The 24,442-nt window shown below is 38.2% G+C and overlaps 1 protein-coding gene across 1 annotated transcript in view; it reads left to right on the top strand.

The window, feature by feature from the left end:
* The window catches only part of Hsf (Heat shock factor), a 197,097-nt gene that overhangs the window by 43,129 nt on the left and 129,526 nt on the right, over nt 1-24,442 (top strand). Inside the window, exons 4-6 of the mRNA XM_067146826.2 lie at nt 4,533-4,736; nt 17,613-17,804; nt 17,890-18,005. Of these exons, the coding sequence (XP_067002927.2) occupies nt 4,533-4,736; nt 17,613-17,804; nt 17,890-18,005 (512 nt within the window). The remainder of the gene's footprint in view (nt 1-4,532; nt 4,737-17,612; nt 17,805-17,889; nt 18,006-24,442) is intronic.

The following is a 24,442-nucleotide window of genomic DNA, read 5'->3' on the forward strand; positions in this document are numbered from 1 at the left end:
TGTCAATGAACTCAGCGTTATGAAGCTGTTCGTCGACTGCCAGTGATCTGCGTTTATTGAAATGGGCGTAGCGTTTGCAGGTGTGATGGAACCCTCTAAAATATCCTTGGATTCCTAAGATAGGAACGTATTTTAAATACATAAAACAATACCTATAAGCTCTGATTTGTGAATTAACAGAAAATTATTGAAGCATCTGATTCTTCGCTAACAAGAGAATTCGCTTAGACCGAGATATATGATGATGATGTTCCATTGCTATGTTCTTAGACTTAAGCACTTATTACCAAAATGAGGGATTTCAGTGAATAAAGAAATGACACATTGCAGAGAAACAATGCAAATTCGAAAGCTGTGTAACAAGGAAGAAAACCTGCGCGTGAGACTGCAACACGGGAATCCACATTTAGCATCATACGACCAAGTGACTGCACGTGTGTCGTGTGGTCATTTGATGTGTAATTCAGACTCAGAAATGGTGGTTGGTCACTTGATGCAAAACTTCAATTTAATGATTGAGAGGTTGGCGTTTGGTCAAAATGCATTTCCTGCGAAATCATATTGAGAATAAAAGTCCGAACTATAACCTATGTAAAGTTTACACCTTTAGCTACCAGATGGTGCAATAATCTAAAAAAAATCCATTTTGGCGCTTGGTCAGTTGATGCATAACACCATCCAAATGGTAGTCCATTGTCATTTCGAATGGGAAGTTGTAATTTGTCACATTTTCCCTGAGTTTATTATTTCCCCAACTTAACATTGATGATGCCAGGCAGCAATAACTTTTCTCTAGATGATGATAACCTCTTTATCAACATCTAAGGTAGGAGCATAGATTACAGTGAGAAATTATGAAGCTATCTCCAGACAGTGGTGTGTGAAGAGTTATAAAGTCCTTCACGAATTGCTCTTGGAGTAAAATGGTGGCCAATTACAATTTAGTTGTTGCAGTGATTGCAACATGGTGAATATGATGCTGTCCTTCATCTGTTCCCTTTCAAGAGATGGTATAGCCTGATCTTATGTGTTCTTTGTAATTTTATTTAATTAAAGGCACTTACATCAATATTTAGACGACCCACATACTTTTGTCTTGGTGCCATATGCTGCAGAACATACGAATCTAAGCATGCAAGAACAAACTCTTGCAGCTTTAAAAAGTTTTAGAGTCTACCCTTTGCAGCAAGTCTTCTGTGACCACTTCTGCCTCCTCGACTGTTACAAACCAAATAATTAACTATTATTACCATAACGTAAGGCTAACCTTCTGAAATCCAATGTTACATATTGTACAAGAGTTGCTTGTATTGCTATACCGGTGTAACTTCCTTGTTGTGCAAAGTTTATGGCATGACGAATCCTTTAATTCAAACATGGCATGACGGGATATATGTAATACTAGGTATCTAGTATTCCACATATTAGTATTCCGTATTATCCGCATTGAAACAACATCTTTATCATATTCCGTATTACCTGCCAGTGCAACTTTTTGAAAGAAACACTTTTGACATGAAGGCATTAACAATTTATAATTAAACAATATAGAGAATCTTAGCTAAATACTTTGAAGTTTCAAACCATATTTATTTATATTGCGTAACTGATTTCGGTAAGAAGTTATACTGCCGAAAGTAAATGTTATTCCATATTATACGATTCTTCTCTACCTTCATTTTTCAAAGTGTCGTACCCATTTCAATTTTTCACACTGATTATTATATAGGTCTAGAGAACGGTTGCTTAGTTGTATTTCATCTTAAAATTGTAATCATCACCGCCTGTCCCTAACATGTTATCAGATGCCTTCAGCAGCTGTCATTTGTTGAAATCTAACAGTGTCTTTTCGTACACTGAGTGAACTCTCACCCCTCCTAAAAGGGCTGGTCTACCTATACTCTCTTTAGCCCGTCAGCAGTCAGAGTTATTTACTGCCACTTAAAATATTCAGGATTGAGTCAATAGCTGTATGATGTACTAATTTTCAAATACTGAAGGAAAGCAAGCTGTCATTTGTTCAAGTAAGCACTCAGTTTCTGTGCTCTGGGTTGCAAAATAGAATCCTGACTGAGTTTGTATTATAAATGCTTCCATATAAGATATTCGATTTTGACAGTAGATACATCAACAAAGACAGGGCAAGATTTTAGGACACTGAACCTTATTCACTTAATCTGCTCTACATTTTAGACCACAGCCTCTCAAACGCTCAGTATCTGACACGTGCAAACCATAACGTTGAGGTTCTGTGCACCATGCGTCGGTCAAACTCTGCTCGGTTCGGACCAGAGTTTTTTCTTGGGGTGACTCGGCTAAGCTCGGCTCAACTCCGATCAGAGGTGGAAAGTTGAGGAGTAAGTGAGGAAGGGGAAGACAAGCCGAGTGAGTGAGAAAGGCGTAGGGAAAGATTGAGGCAGCGTTATTGCTCAAAATTGAGGAGTGGGATTCTGCACTGGTCAACCTAGCGATGTTGTCTTTTGCACCTTGTGCCGTGCAATGCACTGGTGCATGCACCCTAAGAGGCCCTATGTTAGACTGCTGAAATGACTTTATATTCAGTATGTAAGAACCTGTAAAGACAATGCTTTACAGTATACTGGATATGTAAATTTTTTCTCTTCTGCTTTCTAATTCTGTCTGCTATGTCAGGGTACAACTTGTGTGTTAGGCTTGCCAGTCCTGGCCTTTCATAACATCTGTACTGACTTTATGGTGAATAAATAATATATATAATGGCAATTAAATTATATTTTTTAAAGTCTTGATGCTTGGATTATTAGTTTCTATTAGACCATGATTTTTAGTAAGCTATAGGGATTTCGACTTATTACATAAATGCTTTGCATTCAGTTTTGGAAGTGTCTACAAACTACACATCAGAGGTACTTGTTTATTAAAAATACAAAACTTTTTAAAATATTACTAATATGCTGCAGCTCCCTTTTCCAATTCTGTCTTAATTTTATTTTTAGTAAATACTTATACTCTTACCTGGACAGACACATGTTTGTTGACAGTGTGATACACTACGCCAATTATTGGAACCACTTGTACACTGGATGTATCCACAAGTACCATAACTAAGTCTACTGTGCTCATTGAGTTCCACTGGCTCATTAGCAACTATCTCAGTATTACTGTGAAGAATGTTTTCAGTGAAATTGAAAGCTAATCTGTTGAGAGGAATGGCGAGTAGTCTTCAGTGATGAAGTTATACTCTGTCTAGGAAATAGTGATGTTTGTATACATATCTAGTAAAGAACTAAGGAAGAGCACTTGCTGGATGTCTAGCCTTGAGCTATACAATACCAACTTGGTATTAAGTTGAGAGATCCTACAATGCTTGTGCCTAGCATTACTGTGTGGGCTGGGTATAGAGGCTGTATCGTTATTAATTCATTCATTGGCCTTCTCGCTACATATTAGCAGTTTCGATCCCAGTGTTCAAATACTCCAGCATTGTGTCAGTAGATTTGCCAGCAAATACAAGAACTCCCGCTGTACCAAAATTCTAGCTTCTCAACATCTCTGAAACCTAATTATTATTATTATTATTATTATTATTATTATTATTATTATTATTATTATTATTATTGGACTTTGACCCTATTCTTGCTTCAGTTAGATACTTTTCCACCAAGTAAATTGGCTACACTGTTTGGGTAATTAGCTGTTGCATTTGGGAGATGATGGGTTTGAATCCCAGTGTTGAGCCCTGAAGGTTTTTTTCCACGGTTTCTAATTTTCACACTAGGCACATGCTGGGGCTATACCTTAAGATCATGGACGTTTTCTCCTTGTTCGTAGTCCTGTCCAATCCCATTGTCACCGTAAGACCTGCCAGTGTTCGTATGACATAGAACAAATAGAAAAACAACCTCTTCCAACAAGAAAATGTACCTAAATATTCTGTTTGTTCATCTTACTGTGTTCTTTAACAACACAGTTTTCAGTCTGTGGGATTGGATTGTGCACACTTGCATCAACACGCTAGTCAAGGATTTTTGTGAAATATGCCAACAGGTTGAAAGGCCATGACTGAATATTTCTGCCCAACATATTCATGGAAAAATGGAGGCAATTATAGATGCTTGTATTGTAGCAAATGTTCTGTAACAACACAGTTTTCAGTATGTGGGATTGGATTGTGCACACTCGCATAAACACGCTAGCCAAGGATTTTTGTGAAATACGCCAACAGGTTGAAAGGGCATGACTGAACATTTCTGCCCAACATGTTCATGGGAAAATGGAGGCAATTATAGATGCTTGTATTGTAGCAAATGGTGTTTATGAGAATTTGAGTATATTGTTGTCTACTGATATGCTTCACTTTGTCTTGTAAATTTTCTCTTTTATGGAACACAATAAGATTAGACATTGTTAGCTTATCTATGTTCTATTTTTTTGCCTGTAGTCTGCCTTTGAAAGTGATTATTCGCTAGGAAGAGTTGTCATGTAAAGAAATATATTGTGTGATAAGGTAACCTGCATTTTACTTTTACTGATCTTGTCATGTAATGTTGCAGATTCCTGCTAAGTTGGAGGAGAATCGAACTACTCATAAGACTGATCTGGTTAACAAAGTTCTTTCAGAGGTAAAAACTATGAAGGGACGGCAGGATAATGTGGACTCACAGTTGAGTGCTATGAAGAGGGAGAATGAAGTTCTCTGGCGTGAAGTTGCTATTCTTAGGCAAAAGCACTTGAAACAGCAGCAAATTGTTAATAAGGTACATGACAGCTTGATTTTAAGCACTTGTTGGTTAGTTGTATTCAATGGTACTTTGAGTTAATTCTTGAATTTCTTGTCTAATTTTTGCAATTTTATGAGTACAATATCTTAAACTTTCACATTCCTAGAATATTTTTCAGTACTATTCTGATATCAGCAGCAAGACAAGCAGTTTTGTCTTTTTTCCTTGAACAGTATTTTCTTGACCAGAGGTATATCAAAGGAAGTTTTACATTATTTACATCTTTACCAATGTAAGTAAAATGCAAAACTTGGGTAAATATTTCACACACATGCACACACACACATATTAAGAGATAGTCACATAAATTTTAGCACATAAAAATCAAAGTAACAAACCCAAAGGAACATACGTCAGCTGATAGGACACAGATAAAAACATGACAAGTTTCCAAAACATACACATGGCTTGAAGCAAAGATAAGCAGGATCACCAACATGACAACTAGAGAAAGTATGTGGGGAAAGCGGACTGGAATCCCTAAAGAGGATGTGATCTTACGTGACATTGTAGGGGAAAAAGGTGTGAGAGCGTTTGCCCTTCAGTTTACATTTACAGTAGAACCTCGATAATTCGAAATCGGTTACTTGAAAATCCCGCCTAATTCGAAGAAGCTCTCGTTCCCGGAAACATGAGATACAGTTTTGCATGTTATTTCAATTGTTTAATTCAAAATACGGATAATTCGTAATTCGAAGTACAATGCCGGCCCCATTACCGAAATTCAGACTTTTAATTCGAAACTGCCTTTACATTTTAAAACAATAGTATGTTACAGAGTAAATTCAACTCGAAATTTATCCGCTCCGCGTCGTAGTAGAACGCGCGTTCTGGAACGTGGAGGGGTAGCTTTCCGCACTTCGGTGGGTCTACAGTGTGCTTCATGATTGCTAAGTTGAATGAAATCGGAATTCTTTTGTGTTCAACCTTTTAAGGAAAGCCGTAATATCACGCGACATGCAGTGTGCGGGAAAACAGAATCTGCGAACACTGGCGATGTCGACAGTTGACGAAAAAACGTGGCAAATATAATAAATTCGTAGGCACCGAACAATATTGACATTGCCGGTGAAACTACATTGCTTTATTTTAATGCGAGCTCAAACGGTCTTATGGTTTTAAAGGAGAAATTGCCAGCCGGGAAATCGTACAGTGTGAGGGATGGGGGTCATAGTAGTGCGTTGCAATGCACATAGAAGCAAGATACCTTATCCCCTCGTCATAGGAAACTTCGATAAGCCACAATGTATTAAAAGCGTCGGGCACTTTCCATGCCAGTACAAAGCATCTATAATAAAAATGCAAACAGTAAAGAAATCCAAAAAATAATGCATTTGCACAGGGGAACCGGCATAATTTATCCTCTTCTTTGAATTGTGTGAGGTTATGTTTGTCAGTGATTTAGCCAAGTGAATTATTTGAACATTGTAAATGCACCTTGTTGGATACATTTCGGAAATAGTTTTTTCCATGGCATTTGAAAGGTTTAAACTGTGAATCGAGGTGATCGCATGTATTAATGGGTCTTATAATACTTCATGATGCGGCAAGTGTTTACATTTCTGAAGTACGAGAGAAGTGCCATGGCGGGAAATCGTACAAGGTTAGGGTCATAGGAAAGTTCGATTTTAAGGGCATCGGGTACTTTTTGTGTAAATACAAGGCATCTAAAATGCATACAGTATAGTAATCCAATTAATAAAGCACTTGCACATGGGAGCGAGCATAGATTTCTCCTCGTCTTTGAATCGTGCTTTTTCTTTCGTTGGGTGAGGTTATGTTTACCAGTGAGATATCAGTGTGCATTCTTTGAATACTGTAAATGCACCTTCTTGGATACATTATGGAAATAGTTCTTTTTTCATGGCATTTGAAAGGTATAAACTGTGAATCAAGGTTAAATGCATGCAGTAACGGGCCTTAGAATATTTTGTAATGCGGCAAGGGTTGGTACTTCTGAATTGCGAATTGGCGGTTAATTCAAAATCACGTAATTCGAAGTCCGATTTTTGAGTCCCAACGACTTCGAATTAACGAGGTTTTACTGTACTAACAGTTAAAGAAATTTAAACATGGTAGAATAACAGCAATTAAAAGGTAACATGATCACTGATCAGTAAAGAAATAAGATGAATCAAACCACGAGGTTCCTGTCGATGGTTCTTCAGAAAACCAAAATTGTAATAAAATGTGATTACATTTAAGAAGGTGAGCATAACTTCGGCAATGAAATTCACAAGGAAATTTTAACAGGGAATATAAACATAATTACAAGCAATTACAAACATCTTACAAGGCAAATAGAAAAAGAGCTTTGCAGATTATTACCAATAGTTTACGAAGAAAATGACAAAGGAATTTAATATTTAACGCAGAGGCCTTTAGAGTTGCTGTCCTTTCCTAATACGCATCAGCGAGAGATGCATAGCTCAACAGGCGTACACTAAGTTGATACGGTACTACGGAAGGCAACCCCGGAAGGAAAATTAAATTTTACGTTATACAATTAAAAAGGTTAATAAAAGGGAATTGCCTCCAAAACAAAGAATATGCCTACCTGACGAGCTAAGGCATTGCAAAACAAAACGGCGAAAACCAGGGTCTAAGATGAACTCCGAAACAAATAAATCTACATATTAATTTAACATTCGTGAAAAGAAAACGTGCTTACCCTGAGATAACTGGAGCCGCTGACCGGACCACCCACAAGGTGCGTCCGACCATGACGATGTACATAAACCAAAGATGCGAACCAGAGCCCTGTTCTACCGAGGAGCCTAAGGCCGGAAATTGGGAAACACACAAACAGCCTATCAGGGAAGCTTAGTACAATTCAACCCGAAATTTTCGCCAATGAATATGGTTGTTATTCCGACCAATTAAAATGAATTTCCATATATGGGCGTATGGACAACACATTCTAGAGGTTTTGATCACGAAACGCAGCGATTTCATGATCGAAGTATCCACGTGATACAGAGTGATACAAAAGGTTAGTTACAACAAGCACACTACTGGAGATCTCCAATACCAAAATAAATGTCTTTCTTTCAACACTCAGTGTTAAAATAGGCCTAAATATAAATGTCTTTCTTGTGAGTCCTATTAATATTTTTACATAAATTCACAACAAAAACATACATACATACATACATTATCATTAAAGACTGTTATGCTTTTCAGCATTCAGTCTGCAAGCCTATGTGAATTTACTAAATGTTGCCACAATCGTCGATTTGCAACTAGTGTTGTGGCCTCATTTAGTTCTATTCCTCTTGTCTTTAAATTGTTAGAAACTGAGTCTAACTGTCATCATCTTGGTCTCCCTCTACTTCTCTTACCCTCCATAACAGAGTCCATTATTCTCCTAGGCAACCTATCCTCCTCCATTCGCCTCACATGACCCCACCAACGAAGCCGGTGTATGTGTACAGCTTCATCCATAGAGTTCATTCCTAAATTAGCCTTTATCTCATCATTCTGAGTACCCTCCTGCCATTGTTCCCACGTGTTTGTACCAGCAATCATTCTCGCTAGTTTCATGTCTTTTACTTCTAACTCATGAATAAGATATCCTGAGTCCACACAGCTTGCGCTCCCATAAAGCAAAGTTGATCTGAAAACAGACTGATGTAAAGATAGTTTCGTCTGGGAGCTCACTTCCTTCTTATAGAATACAGTTGATCGCAAATGCAAGCTCACTTCATTAGCTTTACTAAACCTTGATTCAATCTCTCTTACTCACTGATTTCTATACATGGATGGCTGGTAGCTTGGGTAGCAGTAAGCCGAATAGAAGATAACTGGCGTAGTAAGATGGCAGCGAGCGCACGGTGCAGTAAGCCACGAGGAGTGCGCTTGCTTTGTTTATCAAAAATTGAGTTATTTTTCCAGTTATGTTTAGGTCCCTTGCTCAGTATAGTAGTTTCTGCTTCATTAAATACTGTATTGGTTAGATTTTTGATTGGTGGGTGGAATTCATGTAGGTTGCTTTCAATAGGTGTAGTGGTATGTTGTTTGTTCTGTGTGTACTTATGTGTATGTTGATTTTGTGATTGCTTCAATGCATTGAGTTTCTTATTTAGGGTATTCTGTTTCTGTATCGCTAAGTTTTCTATCTTTACATGGGTTATTTGTTGGAAGTTAATCCAATATGTATATGGTAATTCATGTGCTTTGTTTATGCTTAATTCCTTCAAGCGTACAAACAGATAGAGGTCGCTCCCTATGTTTCTACTGGCCAAGCCTGGCACCAACATCAAGCTCTGAGCGATCAGCTGATGTAGGGCAAAACAAGGCGGCGGTCTTCCATAAGAAGAGCATTATGGAGTGTTCTTAAATTCCGATTTAAGCATGCTCCTTATAATTAATTGATTTAAACTATTCAGATGGTGACAAATGCTATTCCCTTGGAATATTTCCTTTCCTTTTTTGTATGAAAAGTGTTAAGTATCACTATATATGTGTAATATTTGGATTTCTTTACATATCAGTTAAGCGGTACGGTGGCGTGATTAAGCCTAACGTGGTTAACACTATAATTACCACTTTTCTATACACTAAAATGACGCACTATAAACTCTACGCTATAAATCCTACATTTACAAAGGAATTAAGATGAAACAAATCAATGAAAAATCGCTAGTTTAGAAATTTCACTCGCTGAATTGAAACCACGCGCTGGCCCCGCGGTGTAGTGGTAGCGTGTCTGCCTCTTACCCGGAGGCCCTGGGTTTGATTCTCGGCCAGGTCAGGGATTTTTACCTGCATCTGAGGGCTGGTTCGAGGTCCACTCAGCCTATGTGATAATAATTGAGCAGCTATCTGACAGTGAGATGGCGGCCCCGGTCTAGAAAGCCAAGAATAACAGCCGAGAGGATCCGTCGTGCTGACCACACGACACCTCGTAATAATCTGCAGGCCTTCGGACTGAGCAGCGGTTGCTTGGTAGGCCATGGCCCTCCGGGGCTGTTGCGCCATTGGGAGGGGGAATGAAACCACATGTTACTTCTACGCGTTAGTAAAATACAAACAAACAAGGGAGCCATGCTTGTACTGCTACGATTAACACAAATACGAATTCCTAAATGTAAATAATACGAATACGGTACATTAAACTATCAAAGTATACATATGTGGCAGATATAAATTGAGTACTATTTGGAAGAGGTACGACGTTATCTTCATCAGTTCAAATCAAAATATTTCCTAACATAACGTAATTGTATTGATTACGTAGTAAACAAGTGACTGTCAGAATGCCCGAGTATACCTCTACGGCAAATACGCCGCAAAATACTTAGGCCTAAATATCCAGCGAAAAACACGCAGTAAACTATCATTATGCCATTACAGGAGAAGTGGGTGTGGCTCTGGGCTTTTGAATGTCCTGCGGGCTCATATTAAATGGCTTCTACAAGCTTTAAACAAGCCGGAATGACCAAAATAAAAACATTTTCTGAAAGAGGAAGAATTGGGCTATTTTTGTATGAATAAAAACAAGAGTTTTTGGCTCAAAGTACGTAAAATTCTCGTACCTCCTCTTAAGAATGCATAATTTTGTGGCATACATGTATGCAATTTTCAGCAATATTTCCAGAAACTGTTTTTCACTTGTGTTGTGTAATCATCGCGAATTGCATGTATTCAGCACCTAAGTTAATACTTGTCGGCCGTTATTATACACTCATTTATATTGCTATCCCAGAGATTTACTGACTTCGAAATCATGTATCGGTGTTTCCAATGTCCTTATGCTTCGAGGGAATACGTCCCTATATTTTTAATTATTCCAATGTGCCATTTATTGCTATTTTAAATATATTATATTATCATTGCTTCCCCATAAGGAGATATCTCGGATGGGTGCGCCAACATGACAGAACGCGCGCTAAACTTGGCGTACTTTCTCCTGCAGCGGAGAGCTGCCATCAGCGATCCATGTATAGAGATCAGTGCACTTACTATATTACTATGCTGAGAGAGCACACAACCTAAATTATCGACCTGTTCTAGCTTTGTTTCACCAATCTGACATTCATTTCTGTTGAATTTCTTACCTACTGACATCAATTTAGTCCTCGAAAGGCTAATTTTCATACCATACTCATTGCACCTATTTTGCACCTATTTTCAAGTTCCAAGATATTAGACTGCAGGCTTTTGGCACAATCTGCCATCAAGACCAGGTCGTCAGCATAGGCCAGTCTGCTTACTACATTTCCACCCAACTGAATCCCTCCCTGCCATTTTATACCTTTCAGCAAATGATCCATGTAAACTACGAACAGCAAAGGTGAAAGATTACAACCTTGTCTAACCCCTGTAAGTACCCTAAACCAAGAACTCATTCTACCGTCAATTCTCACTCATGCCCAATTGTCAACATAAATGCCTTTGATTTATTTTAATAATCTGCCTTTAATTCCATAGTACCCCCGTACGGCGAACATCTTTTCCCTCGGTACCCTGTCATATGCTTCCTCTAGATCCACGAAACATAAACACAACTGCCTATTCCTCTCGTAGAATTTCTCAATTACCTAGCGCATACTGATTTTACCACACTGATTTTCATCCAACTTCCTCTCAACGACTGATCGCACCCTCCCTTCCAAGATGCCAGTGAATACTTAGCCTGGTATACTAATCAATGAGATATCTCGATAGTTGTTGCAATCCTTCCTGTTCCCTTGCTTATAGACAGGAGCAATTACTGCTTTTGTCCAATCTGAAGGTATCTTACCAACACTTCATGCTAATCTTACTACTCTATGAAGCCATTTCATCCCTGCCTTCCCACTATACTTCACCATTTCAGGTCTAATTGCATCTATTCCTGCTGCTTAATGACAATGGAGTTTATTTACCATCCTTTCCACTTCAGGCGTAATTTCACCATCATTTTCCTCCTCCCCATGAGCTTGGCTGTTCGCTACACCACTAGGAAGATTTCCTTTAACATTGAGATGATGTTAAAAATATTCCCTCCACCTCTGCAGTTATTCCCTGGGATCTTAATATGAGTTCACCTGAATTACTCAAAACTGTGTTCATTCCCTTTTTCCCTCCCTTCCTAAGATTCTTTATTACTGTCCAGAAAGGTTTTCCCGCTACTTAGCCTTTCCAGGTTATTACCAAAATCTTCCCATGACTTCTTTTAGGATTCAACAACTATTTGTTTCGCTTCGTTTCTTTCATCTGCGTACAAACCCCTGTCTGCCTCGGCCCTTGTTTGGAGCCATTTCTGATAAGCCTTCTTGTTACGTTTACAAGCTGCTCTCACTTCATCATTCCACCAAGATCTTCGCCTTTTCCCATCTTTACACACAGTTGTTCTTAGGCATTCCCTTGCTGTTTCTACTACAGCATCTCTGTATGCCACCCATTCTCTTTCTATATCCTTAACCTGCTTACTATCTATTGTTCGAAACCCATGTACTTCTGTCTAATTTCTTCGTCCTGCAGTCCTTTAAGGACACTTCCTCTAAAGCATTACTTTGTCAATTTTATATATTTTTCATCTAAACAGTGTTATGTGGCTGAAGATGTTGATAATATACGAAACATGTACCACTTTTGACCATTAAAAATTGCCTTAAGCAATCATTGTATCGACTAGGTGGAAAATAAATAAATACTTAATTGTGAATCAAATGCGAAATATGTCGAAACTTTGTCAGTGTATGTGCCTTCATCTTATATGACCCGTACAAATGGTTTTTAGCGATTTCGAATTAGTGATAAAATGCGAAATAGATGCGAAACTCACTGTTTTATACGAAATAACAATACATCTTTTTAAAAAGATGCCTTTTTTTCTTCAAAATAAGATATATGTTGTTATTTATTTCAGGAGAAATAATTATCATGCCGCCCATTGCGATTGTAAAGCGGTAACATGCTTTGACAGACACTTCCGTCCTGCTACACGGAACATTTACAGGTTCATTATCGCAATTAGCTGGTCGGAGAGATTTATTCTCTTTGTTTTGCAGCCTACCGGATTGATGTCAGATGATACCTGAAGCTATTTTCTCTGTGTAAATAGTAACTCTTAGCTGAAATACGGAAAATAAAAAGCACCTCACTTTGCCGCTCGTTGTAACCAATCATGGCGGCATCTAAGCGCGGCATGGATGAGTTTATTCATAACTGGTTTGAAAATAGTGATGTTGAAAGTGGAAATGATTCTCTGGAGAGTGAAAATACTTCTTCTTCAACTGACAGTGATGAAAGTGATTCCGATTTCAGTTCTGAGATGATAGTGCCAATTGAAACTACGTGACAAAACCAGAATGCAACAAGAACGAGTGAGAAGTCTAGTTTCTTTTTTTTTCTTCACGTCACACCGACACAGATAGGTCTTACGACGACGATGGGACAGGAAAGGCCTAGGAATAGGAAGGAAGTGACCGTGGCCTTATTTAAGGTACAGTCCCAGCACTTGCCTAGTGTGAAAATGGGAAACCGCAGAAAACCATCTTCAGGACTACCGACAGTGGGGTTCGAACCCACTATCTCCCAGATGCGAGCTCACAGCTGCGCGCTCGTAACCGCACGGCCAACTTGCCGGTGAGAAGTATAGTAAAACGATGCTTGGAATTATGATCTTGTTGACAATAAGCCTCATTCTGTAACATGTAAACCAGTTTTTGAAATTCACTCTATAGTGGGGAGGGTGTTGGGTAATAATCCGAAAAAATGGACGTAGGGAATGAATTTCTAACCCCACAGTTCTGGGATCTCGTTACTAAGGAAACCAATGCCTATGCGTCTACATTTCTTGCTAACTTATCTGCTTCCCTTGAAACCAGTAATACTTACGAACAAAAACATTGGTTTCCTGTTACTATAGATGAACTAAAAGCTCACTTTCCTTTGTGTATTCTTATGTAGCCTATGTGATTAATCAAATTTATGTTAAAGTGACGAAAAATTAAATGGTATGTAAGGAAATATTTCCTTTCACAAGTAATAGTAGGCCAAAGGTTAAATCATTCAATGCGTGGAATTTCTTTCACTGGCTAAAGAGCACTGCAAGGAACAATCAATCAAACAGCAAATACACTTTCAAGCACCACGTTCATTCTCTTTGTGTGTTGACCCTTGATCATAGTTGGTTATTCTTGACATTGGTGTTGAGTAGTAGTTCTGTTTAAAAGTACGGTAGCGATTTATTTTATTGTCTGGTAGCCATGGGTAGAAGCGAAGTGACGGTCAAACAGCATGCCGAAAGTCACAAATCGGGACTTTTTATGTAAGCGATACAGATGGCCTATATTGATGTGCCGACTCTGCAATCAAAGACTTGAGGAAGGGAAAAAAAATGTTTTGCAGTCCTTCCTTTGCCTTGGCAGCACTTCTGTCCATTTGGGCCTCTACGAACAGTGTCGATGTAGAGTTGTTTTTAGCAACTACAACATAATTGTAACTGATAAGCGGTCTCAAATGAAGGGGGACACCTTTTAAGCAATTGGCACGTTTTACTTTAATCATCATTGGAATTCCTCTGGTAGGTGTGTTGTACTGTGATGAATAAATATGTTCAGAATAGTATTTTTCACTTTGAAATTGTGTTTGTAAATTTGAAAATAAGCATATTCCTGTGTGTGCATTAATACTTCTTGCAGTCTTATGTTGATGTTTGTCTTATTTTCCATAGTGAATTCAAAACTGCATGACGAGCAATGTGTGATTAAACAGTATGATTTTACTCCCAACTGTTGTGTGTGCAGTTTAACAAATTATGCCTATTTTTAACCAATTTACTACAAAACGCTAAATTTGAGAAATTTAGATGCTACAAAACGTTAAATTTGGAAATCAAAACGCTAAATCTCTGATATTTAAATGCTATAAACCACGAACTCTATAAATACTGCGTAATTAAAGGTATTAAATTTCCTATCATTTATGTCGTATACATTTTTACTGTACCGGCTATGATAACAGAAGTATTCATGAATTTTGATTTTTGTTACCAAGTTCATATCAGCGCCGAAGTACGATAAAATGGGGGGACAGGTTGTAATGAAAATCGGTATGTGAAGTTGGGGAGTAAGGAACTACAGTCTACACTATAAATTTTGTTCACCCTGTTCGAAATGGTAGTTTAGGAGAAGGTGCCTAAAATTTAACTTTTTATTACGGTAGCTATCTCATTGGCCATATCGAAAAATACTACATAACAAAAGTTATAGAGAGTACAATGTCTGGTTATTTGTGTTTTATTTACCGTACTGACTATAATAATATTGGCGGTGATGGTGATTAAATTGTGAAGATGATTATAAGAACATGAAAAAAGTCGTGAAGGAACGATCACTTAAATAATAACACAAGAGGGAGTCATGAAAGAAACAAGGACTCACTTTACATTAGATGCTTTAATATCACAAGTCGGAAGAAAACTAAATGTGAAGGCCTACATTATAGAAAGCTCATAAAATTGATCAACAATAACATTACATTGACCGTTGTTTATACTGATGTGCTTTGTGTATTCTGCTGCCATTTATCTCCGATAGATGGGATTACTGCTGCGTACCTAGTATAACAGCCTGCCTGAATATTGGTGGGAAGTAGGCGGGGAGTTAGATCTCTCTCTTCTTTAGCATGCTATTCCTCTGGTTCATAAGTTCTCTGATACTGCTGGTACGTAACACACTGGATCATCATAGTATTCCAGCTTTTCGATCTCTACTGTGAGACAGTGATTGGAATGAGCATTGTGCACACTTAAATGGAATAATGGCACAGGAATGTTTGCGGCTGTTTGCAGCCTGATCGTTCTAGCTCTGGAACTAGACACAGTAGTACTTTCCTTCAAGAAAATAACAAGTGGCACAGTCAACACTTAAGAATAATAAACCAGACTTAAAATGGCACACTTGCTGGAAAAGGTTCGCCATCCCTGGTTTATACTATTTTCGGAGGGCTTATTAGAGGCTGATCATCTATTCTCATACTTCCTGTGAGAGAATAGAGACGTGTAATTTTTAGACTTGTAGCAATAGTCTGGTTTTGAGACAATAATTCTTATAATATATACTATAGAACTCCTGTATTGTTTGAAGTTGTAGTGGCAGTGTTCTTAATTGTTATTTGAAGTGTTATTGAATTTAATGTGTGATTATGGGGAAGCCGTCATATGTACAAAGCTAAGGAATCGGACCGAGTGAGTTGGTGAGGGGCGCGCTGTTGTTAGCTTGCATTCCGGAGAAAGTGGTTCGAACCCCACAGTTGGCAGCTGTGAAGATGGTTTTCTGTGGTGTCGCATTTTCACAACAGACAAATGTTACGGCTGTACCTTACTTAAGGCTATGGCTACTTCCTTCCCACTCCCAGCCCTTTCCTATCCCATTGTCACCATAAGACCTATTCGTGTCGGTGCGAGGTAATGCTAAAATGTACAATGTCCAGAGAAGGAAAATTTTTAAATGTGTGCACCCAGTGGCTTTCTGTGGGCAAATGTTTATCCAGGTTGTTGGAACAGTGGCAGCCTTTGTCCAGTCTGCTCAATTATGAAGTGAAGTCTGGTAAGACAGGTCAGCTTAGAAGTCTCGAAACTTACATATCCAAAGATGAAACAAACATCAGTAGAGGGCACTGCCCCTTCAAGGAAAGGAATTAATGAATTACCAGTCCCATGTACTTCTTCACCCAAAACAACTAAACAGAATTCCTTCATTAAGTGCAGTCTGTCTTGTGAAGAAAGGATTTTTATGTTCCTGTCATCAAATTTAAATAAGCCTTTATGTCTGTTTTTATCAAATCTTATACATACATTTCATGAACCAAATTTAATTTTGCAGTCAAGTGTGCGTCACGTCCATTTACTGCAGGATCTGCTGCTGGACACATTAAGGAATTTGATATAAAAATTTGTAAAACCTTCAGTGGTTAAATCCTCCTCTCTTTTGGAAGTCGATTACTACAGCAGGGGAAACTAGAAGAATGATTGTGACTTGGTCACTGGTAGTTGCACTTCCAAATTCCTAGAGCGTCTGAAGCATGGTGAGGAGGAGGAATTTTTCTCATCTTTTCGAATGTACTTCACTGATAGATTAGTTTGTGTTATTCTTGGTATTTTAACACTCCCTCATAGTAACGCTGAATGTGAGAGGATTTTTAGTCAGGTGACTAAAACACGAACACAGTTAGTCATCTATTGGTGATGAAAACTTGGAGAGAGGTTGTTGCCAGTGAAATCAAGGCTACAGGGCAACTGCTTTCAACAAACCTTTGACAGAGGTTTTCTCAGACAGGCAAAATCTGTCTCTGCTGCTTCTTTTAATCAACGGAAATTTTCTACTGATGGAGAAGCTTCTGTAAATCGGTAAGATGTTCTATACGAGTATTTAGGTATGACTGAATATGAAAACATATGAGAGTAAAATACTGTATTTGTGGATTTTGATTCCACTCAGTTTCCTTGGAAATACATGTTAATTTAAATGTGGACTTGACAACATGATGCATTGAGCTTGCTAGGATAATATATGCATTGTGCAAGACCTGTAGAATAAGCAGTTATGACCAATTGTTTCTTCTGATTTTTCCTGATTTCCATATCAAAATCTCCTGATTTTTGGTTTTGTAAAGTTGGCAGGTATGATGTATTGATATTGATTGGGTGCTTTTATTAAAATTTTACATTGTTTAAAATTTGATGTTTGTCTGCTGAAGGCCAACAAAATATGTTTTTTCCTGTTCAGATTAAAGTAGCTAAGCGATGAGGATGTCTTTAAGCATACCATTTCTAAACACACAAAGTATGAAACTATTATTGATGGCTTTCTATCCAACTCTGAAATCATATAATTCCATTTTTAACATTTTCATTTACAGCTTATTCAGTTTTTGGTATCAATGGTACAATCTTCTCGAAATGGTGGCCTTGGTATTAAGAAGCCTTATCCTCTCATGCTGGGAGATACAGCTCATCATGATACCACACATCAGGATGCAGCAAATCAACCTGATGACAAAGCCAAACAAAATTCTAATCCCCACGACACACAGGACATACACGATATTCCAGTAAGTAACATGTATTATTATTCTACACTTTTATGTTTGAAAGTTATAAAAGGAAGAAAATGAACTTGTAAACTGTTTTCTTCAGAACCACTCATCTCCAGCAGGACCTGTAATTCATGAGTTGGAAGCTACTGATTTGCCCGATGAATGTATACCAAATTGTACTGAGGAGACAGTTGGCTCAGATTTTCTCTCAGTGGAGTAAGTATATTTTTACCGAGACTTATTTTTGTTTGCCCAATTAAATTTCAAAATACTGGTAGTATCCTTTATACTGTATATACCCGAATAATCCCTGCATCTTAATTTTAGAAAAGGAAATACTGAAAAGAATCTTTTTTATAATTATATAGCTTTGTTAAATATTGATACAGTAGAAGTCTGTTATTAGCAAGAATTCATAATGGTGAGAAATGTATTCACTATTTCGGACTGTCATTATATAAGATTTTTCGTAAAAGTTGGATAAGATACAAAACAGACATTAAAATCAGTACGATACTAAAACAGTTGGTTTAAAATTTATGCTTTTGTGGATGATTTTCATACTGTGGCTTACCTACTAGTCATTTTCTAATTCTGATAGCATCCGGACGTGCATATTCCGTTTCAATCTTAAAAAATGTAATAGGCCTAGTTTCATTCCTGAGACTTTTGTGCCAAAACTTTTCATTTTTCTTGCTCAAACAGCATCATCTAACGTAAGCGTGCATATATCATGAATATATACTTCAGGCCCCCGGTAGAGTAATGACTGCCTTTTTGCTCTAAGTTTATGGGAAAACAACCTTTCTGAAATTTAAACAACTGTGAGAATGTACAACCTAACCTCAGAAATCTGTGGGGCACGCTGGCGTATCGTAAGAAATATCACATTTTTATTTCAGTAGGTACCTAGTACTAATTAAAATTATGTGGTTGTTCTTTATTTCTAACTAATTAACAATGCTATTGTCCTTGTTGGTTACGTGAACGATGTTGATCCACGAAATATCACTGTAATATTTGTCACAAATGAAAGGTAATCATTGATTTACTCAAATAAAGACTCAAATCCCAGGTTGATTAAGAAATACTGTCGTTACTTGCAAGAAATATGTATACGTATTTACGGGCTGTAAATAGGAGTCCATGGTGTTGCATTCCGCTGCTTGCGCCGTCTTTGGTTTCTTTCTTGAGGTCCAGGGTTGGCACGGATGAATGGGAGTGCTATGTCTGTGATTTTTGTTATCTTTGGCCATATGTCTTGCATTCCGCTGCTCACGCCACCGGTTTTTTTTTTTTCCCTTGAGGTCCAGGGCTGGCACCAACGAGCTCTCTTTCTAGGGAATGGGAGTGCGGGTATTTTGTTGAAAAATACCACGATCCCTGGACCAATACATATATACAGTAAAACTTCGTTAATTCGAAGTCGTTGGGACTCAAAAATCGGACTTCGAATTACGGGATTTCGAATTAACCACCGATTCGCAATTCAGAAGTACCAACCCTTGCCGCGTTACAAAATATTCTAATGCCCGTTACTTCACGAGTTAACTTTGATTCACAGTTAAACCTTTCAAATGCCGTACGGAAAAAAATTCCTAAATGTATCTAACAAGGTGCATTTATTGAAATAATGCTCTTGGATAACTCCGTATACTGTCAAACGTAACCTCGCACCCGGGAAAAATAAAACACGATTCAAGGACAAGCAGTACGATAATCTATTTTATATATGCACGACGCAATTTAGGCAAATATGTTATAACCTACGTGATTTAAGTGCAGTATAGAGCACTTGCACAGGGGAGCCAACAAGGCTGTGCAAATTGGAAACACATTCCACCAACAAAACAAACTTTAAATACCTAGACATATATGGGAAACACATGGCACCAACAAAACAAACATTAAAAACCCAGACATACATTTTAAACAAATATAAAGAATAATAGATAACTATGTACAGTATCTGAATAGTTCACAAATGTTTAATGATCCAGTAGGGCTTTTTTGTCACACATTAGGCTTATTGCCTTTTAAAGAAAGAGTGTATGAGAGGTTGCTTCATCTTTTTTTTTATTATAAACACTAGCTACGAACTGCTCCATATGGGCCATAGCCTTAATTGTAGCGTCGTCAGCATCACTAGCACTTATCACTGAATCCAACACGGCGAGAGCGGCAAGTACATCATTCTTTGACAGAATAGTTGCCGCCTGCGCCGTATCTTCGCCATGTTCAACATCAGCTGTAGCTGCATCTCCCTCTGGCGTCACGTGATCACAGCTGATCATCATGGCGGGATCCCACTCTTCTGAAGTAGTCTCCACATGGTCTATGGCGATGTATTCGGAGAAAGTCATACCGACATCGGACTTTTGCCGTAACTCCTCCCATTCATCTTCGTTGTCTTCTTCTTCTGCTCCTTTTTCTACTTCATTTAACGAACCAAAACCACACTTGACGAAGCAGTTTGTGATGGTCGATGAAGGAACAGAGTCCCAGGCAACTGTCACACTCCGCATTGCATCAATTACGTTCCACTTGTGTATTTCTCCCGCCGGAATATTTCTAGCAACTTCCCGGAGAAAGTAACGCACCAGTCGTTTTCTGTAGGCACGTTTCACAGTTGAAATTATGCCTTGGTCTAGGGGCTGCATGTAGCTCGTAGTGTTGGCTGGCAGAAAAAGAAGACGCACATGTTTTAAAATTAGATTACGTTTGTGTGCAGTGCACTGATCCAACAACAGAAGTATTTTCCTGTCCTGACATGCCATTTTGCGCTCAAGGCATACCAGCCACTCCTCAAAAATTTTGCTTGTCATCCAGGAATTCTTAGACGACTTATATTTGCACGGAAAGTGACTGATGCCTTTAAAACATCGCGGTTTCTCGAACTTGCCTATGACGAGGGGAGGAAGTCTCTCGCTTCCGTCCGCATTGCAACACAGAAGGACTGTGACCCTATCCTTGTAAGATTTCCCGCCATGGCACTTCTCTCCCTTAAAACCATAAGTCCGTTTGGGCTCGGCATTAAAAAATAATGCAGTCTCATCGGCATTGAAGATATTGTTCGGTGCATATGAATTGATTATGTGAACCACGTTTTCTCGCCAACTCTCTGCATCACTAGTGTTCACTGATTCGGCTTCTCCGCACACTGCTTGCCACGTGATATTGTGCCGTTCCTTAAAACGCTGAATCCACCTGTTCGAACACTGAAATTCAAGACCCATCTTCAGCACCAGTTCATTCGCCTTCCCCTTACTAATCTCGCCATCTACTGAAGATATTGTTTGCCCGAACATGCCAAAACCACTCGATCAATTGTACTTCCAAATCGGAGTGTTTAGCTCCTCGAATGTGCATTCGCTTTGCTGTGTTTACACCCTGCATTTCCTGAGCTTCTATGCTCTCACGATTTTTTAAAAACGTTGAAAGTGTGGACACAGGAATTCCAAATTCTTTAGCTATTTCAGTTTTCGTCTTTTGTCCTTTGTCGACCTTCCTTATAATTTTCACTTTCTTGCTGAGTGTCTTTGAAGAATACTGACGCCTAGCCATCGCAACACAAAAAAAAGGAACACACGTGCCCTAAACTAAAATATCGTAACAATAAACTAAAACACAGTATTAATAAAATATAACAACTTCGAAGTTTATAACTGCACACTAAAACTTTAAATAAAATGAGTAACTAGAAGAATACAAAAGAACTATGATTTCACTAGAACTTGGCAACTTCAAAGCACGCTGTAGACACACCAAACTCAAAGTGAAAGTACGGAAAGATACACGTTCCGGACACCAAACTCAAAGTGAAAGTGCGGAAAGATACACGTTCCCGAAGACACTTTGTATCGTGACGTGGAGAATTTTTAATTCAAATTACGCCGTAAAGTATTATTTTCAACAAATTGAAGGACAATTTCGAATTAAAAGTCTGAATTTCAATACTGGGACCGACGTTGTTCTTCGAATTACGAATTATCCATATTTCGAATTAAACAATTTAAATAACACGAAAAGCCGTACCTCGTGTTTCGGGGAACGAGAGATTCTTCGAATTACGCGGCATTTTGAATTAACCGATTTCGAATTATCAAGGTTCTACTGTATATATATATTTTAAAAGGAACCTGGACCAATAAATAGTTTAATGAATCAGTTAATGCACATGAAGTGACAGCTCATCAAATTATATCGAATGATAAAAATCAATAAAACGACACCAAGGAACTTCAGTGAACAAAGACATCACAGACAACAGTGTTGGACAAACAAACCACTTACGGAAGCGCTGCGACGTAGCAGAAATAGTTGTTGTAAGGCAGTAAAGTATGTATTCTCTAAAATAAAATATTTCATATTATTTCTTAATCAACCTGGGATTTGAGACTTTGAGTAAAAGCAATTACTATCTTCCATTTGTGGTAAATATTACAGTGATATTTCGTGGATCAACATCATTCACATAACCGTCCATGTTATATACGCACTTACTGAGAAAACACGTTCTCCCCTTTTCGAACATGCATGATTACGTAGATGTTGATTCCCATAGTGAACTTGAAATATTTGTTCCGCATGAGTAAATTTATAATACCTGTAGAGTTTGTTATTGGTCATTGTACATTTTCCAGCTAACTCATTTTTGGTTGCCAGCCTTTCACCCCAGTGTGCTAAGTTGGGCTCATCAGTTGATAAAATTGCACACCCACCAAGACGTATGGCTAGTGCATACTGTGGAAGCCACTGCTTAGGCTACTTGGAACCACCGTCAATGCTTGTGCGCTATGAGAGACTTTGTTTCATTTTCAAAAACTGATGCCTGCCTGGCCATCAGATGATACAGATGTTGATTCCCATAGGGAACCTGAAATATTTGTTCTGAATGAATAAATTTATAATACCAATATAGTTGGCCCTAAGCTTCTACTTACTAAAAACCATAAATACTACAGTAGGCTATAATAAATACATCCTATCAGCATTACCCGTTTGTAAATTAAATATAACTTCACCTATGGAAACCGATAACAAGACGGTGGAAATTTACAATATTTCCTTCATAAATGGCTGGGAGACTTTGTGAGGGTGCTGATTTTGCTATGAAAACTGTAGTTATTTCGCTTGGAAACATGCATGAGCCATCCTTGGCTAGCCTCGCAGCCCGTTACTTTTAACTCTCTTGCTTTTGGTATTGCTTTCAAATTAACATATTTCACTCGTGAACACTGATCCTAACTGTATTATTTCAGACGCATATTTGTATACCTTGTTTTTGATTTCTGGAAGCTTTGCCTTTTGTCAGCGAAATGCACGGCGGTTCCTGCTTGTCCGTTTAAGATGAGCCCCCACCGTTTCATCCAGTCATGTATGGAACTCGTCCGCATCATACTTCTTTTTTGTGCAGCGCATTTAATGTGGAGCTGTTCTTTTGCTGTGAATGACCTATAACAAGAACATACACTGGCCGTCCTAAATGTGTGTTATTGCGTAAACTGACGTAACGTGCTTTTCGGTTTTAGTGGGAACATATTTGCCAACAGAGCAGGCGAAAAATACCAACTTCCAGATTCCTGTAAGTCAGGAGAACAAGTATTAACCACACCCCAAATTTCTGCCGTCACATTTTGAAAAAAAATGTTCAGGGATTATTCACACATACATGGTATTGCTTAAAGTAAATACAAAATTTTAATATTCCACCTTCTCAATACTAAAAAATCATTTGATGTTTTTATATGCTTTTATATGTTTATATATGCTTCTAGAAAGTTGTAGATGTAAGTTCCACTTTTGCGTAGAGGGAAGAATTGTCCGATGAGACTAGCACCAGATTAAAAATTGACAAAGTTGAACCTGTTCTATGGTGGAATTAAAGGCTTTCTGTGTTAAACAGAAGTAGTCTCAGTTCAATCGGGACCCCAATGAACCTGGGGAAAGAAGATAGTATTAACGCGGGTAATCGGATAGAGAACAAGTGAGGCACCGGAAAATATAAACGATGACTCACCTTGCACTGCGTGGAACAAACTTGCTGTATTGAATGCAACTTACGGAGTGAGCGTAGCGCGAAGTAGATCAGCAGGAAAGGAGTAGGTGAATACGGAGGGGAGGAATGACGTAAATGGTGGAGGGTGGGAGGGATGGGAAAGGTTCAAGGCGGGGTGGACGGGAGAGGAAGTGATGGTGTTTGTATTGTCGGGGGACCCTTAATTGACTTAAAGAAAGAATTTTGAACGACCGATTTGTTTTTTCTGTAATAAGTAATGAAAAGGTCAAATAAAATATTGGGTTTCTCAGTTATTTCATTAAGGTTATAGTTGGCATTAAAGTATTGATCTAAATGAATGTAAAAGTTCTCTATTATATTGAGTAGAGGTCCTTTCTTAGCTATTTTGAGAATGTCCATGTCTGTTTCAATATTCGTGAATTTGTGGTTATAGTCGACCATATGTTGGCCGATAGCTGAAAATTTGTTGTATCTGACTGCATTGAAATGTTCTAAATATCTAATGTTGAAGCTCCGGCCGGTTTGCCCCACATAAGAAATATTAGAGCATGTATTACATTTAATCCTGTAGACGCCTGATTTTGTGTACCTATTTATTTTATTAAAATGTGATGTGTTATGTAAGATTTGTGTG

Source organism: Anabrus simplex, chromosome 5 (assembly GCF_040414725.1).
Source record: "Anabrus simplex isolate iqAnaSimp1 chromosome 5, ASM4041472v1, whole genome shotgun sequence".
NCBI classification, from domain to species: Eukaryota; Metazoa; Arthropoda; class Insecta; order Orthoptera; family Tettigoniidae; genus Anabrus; species Anabrus simplex.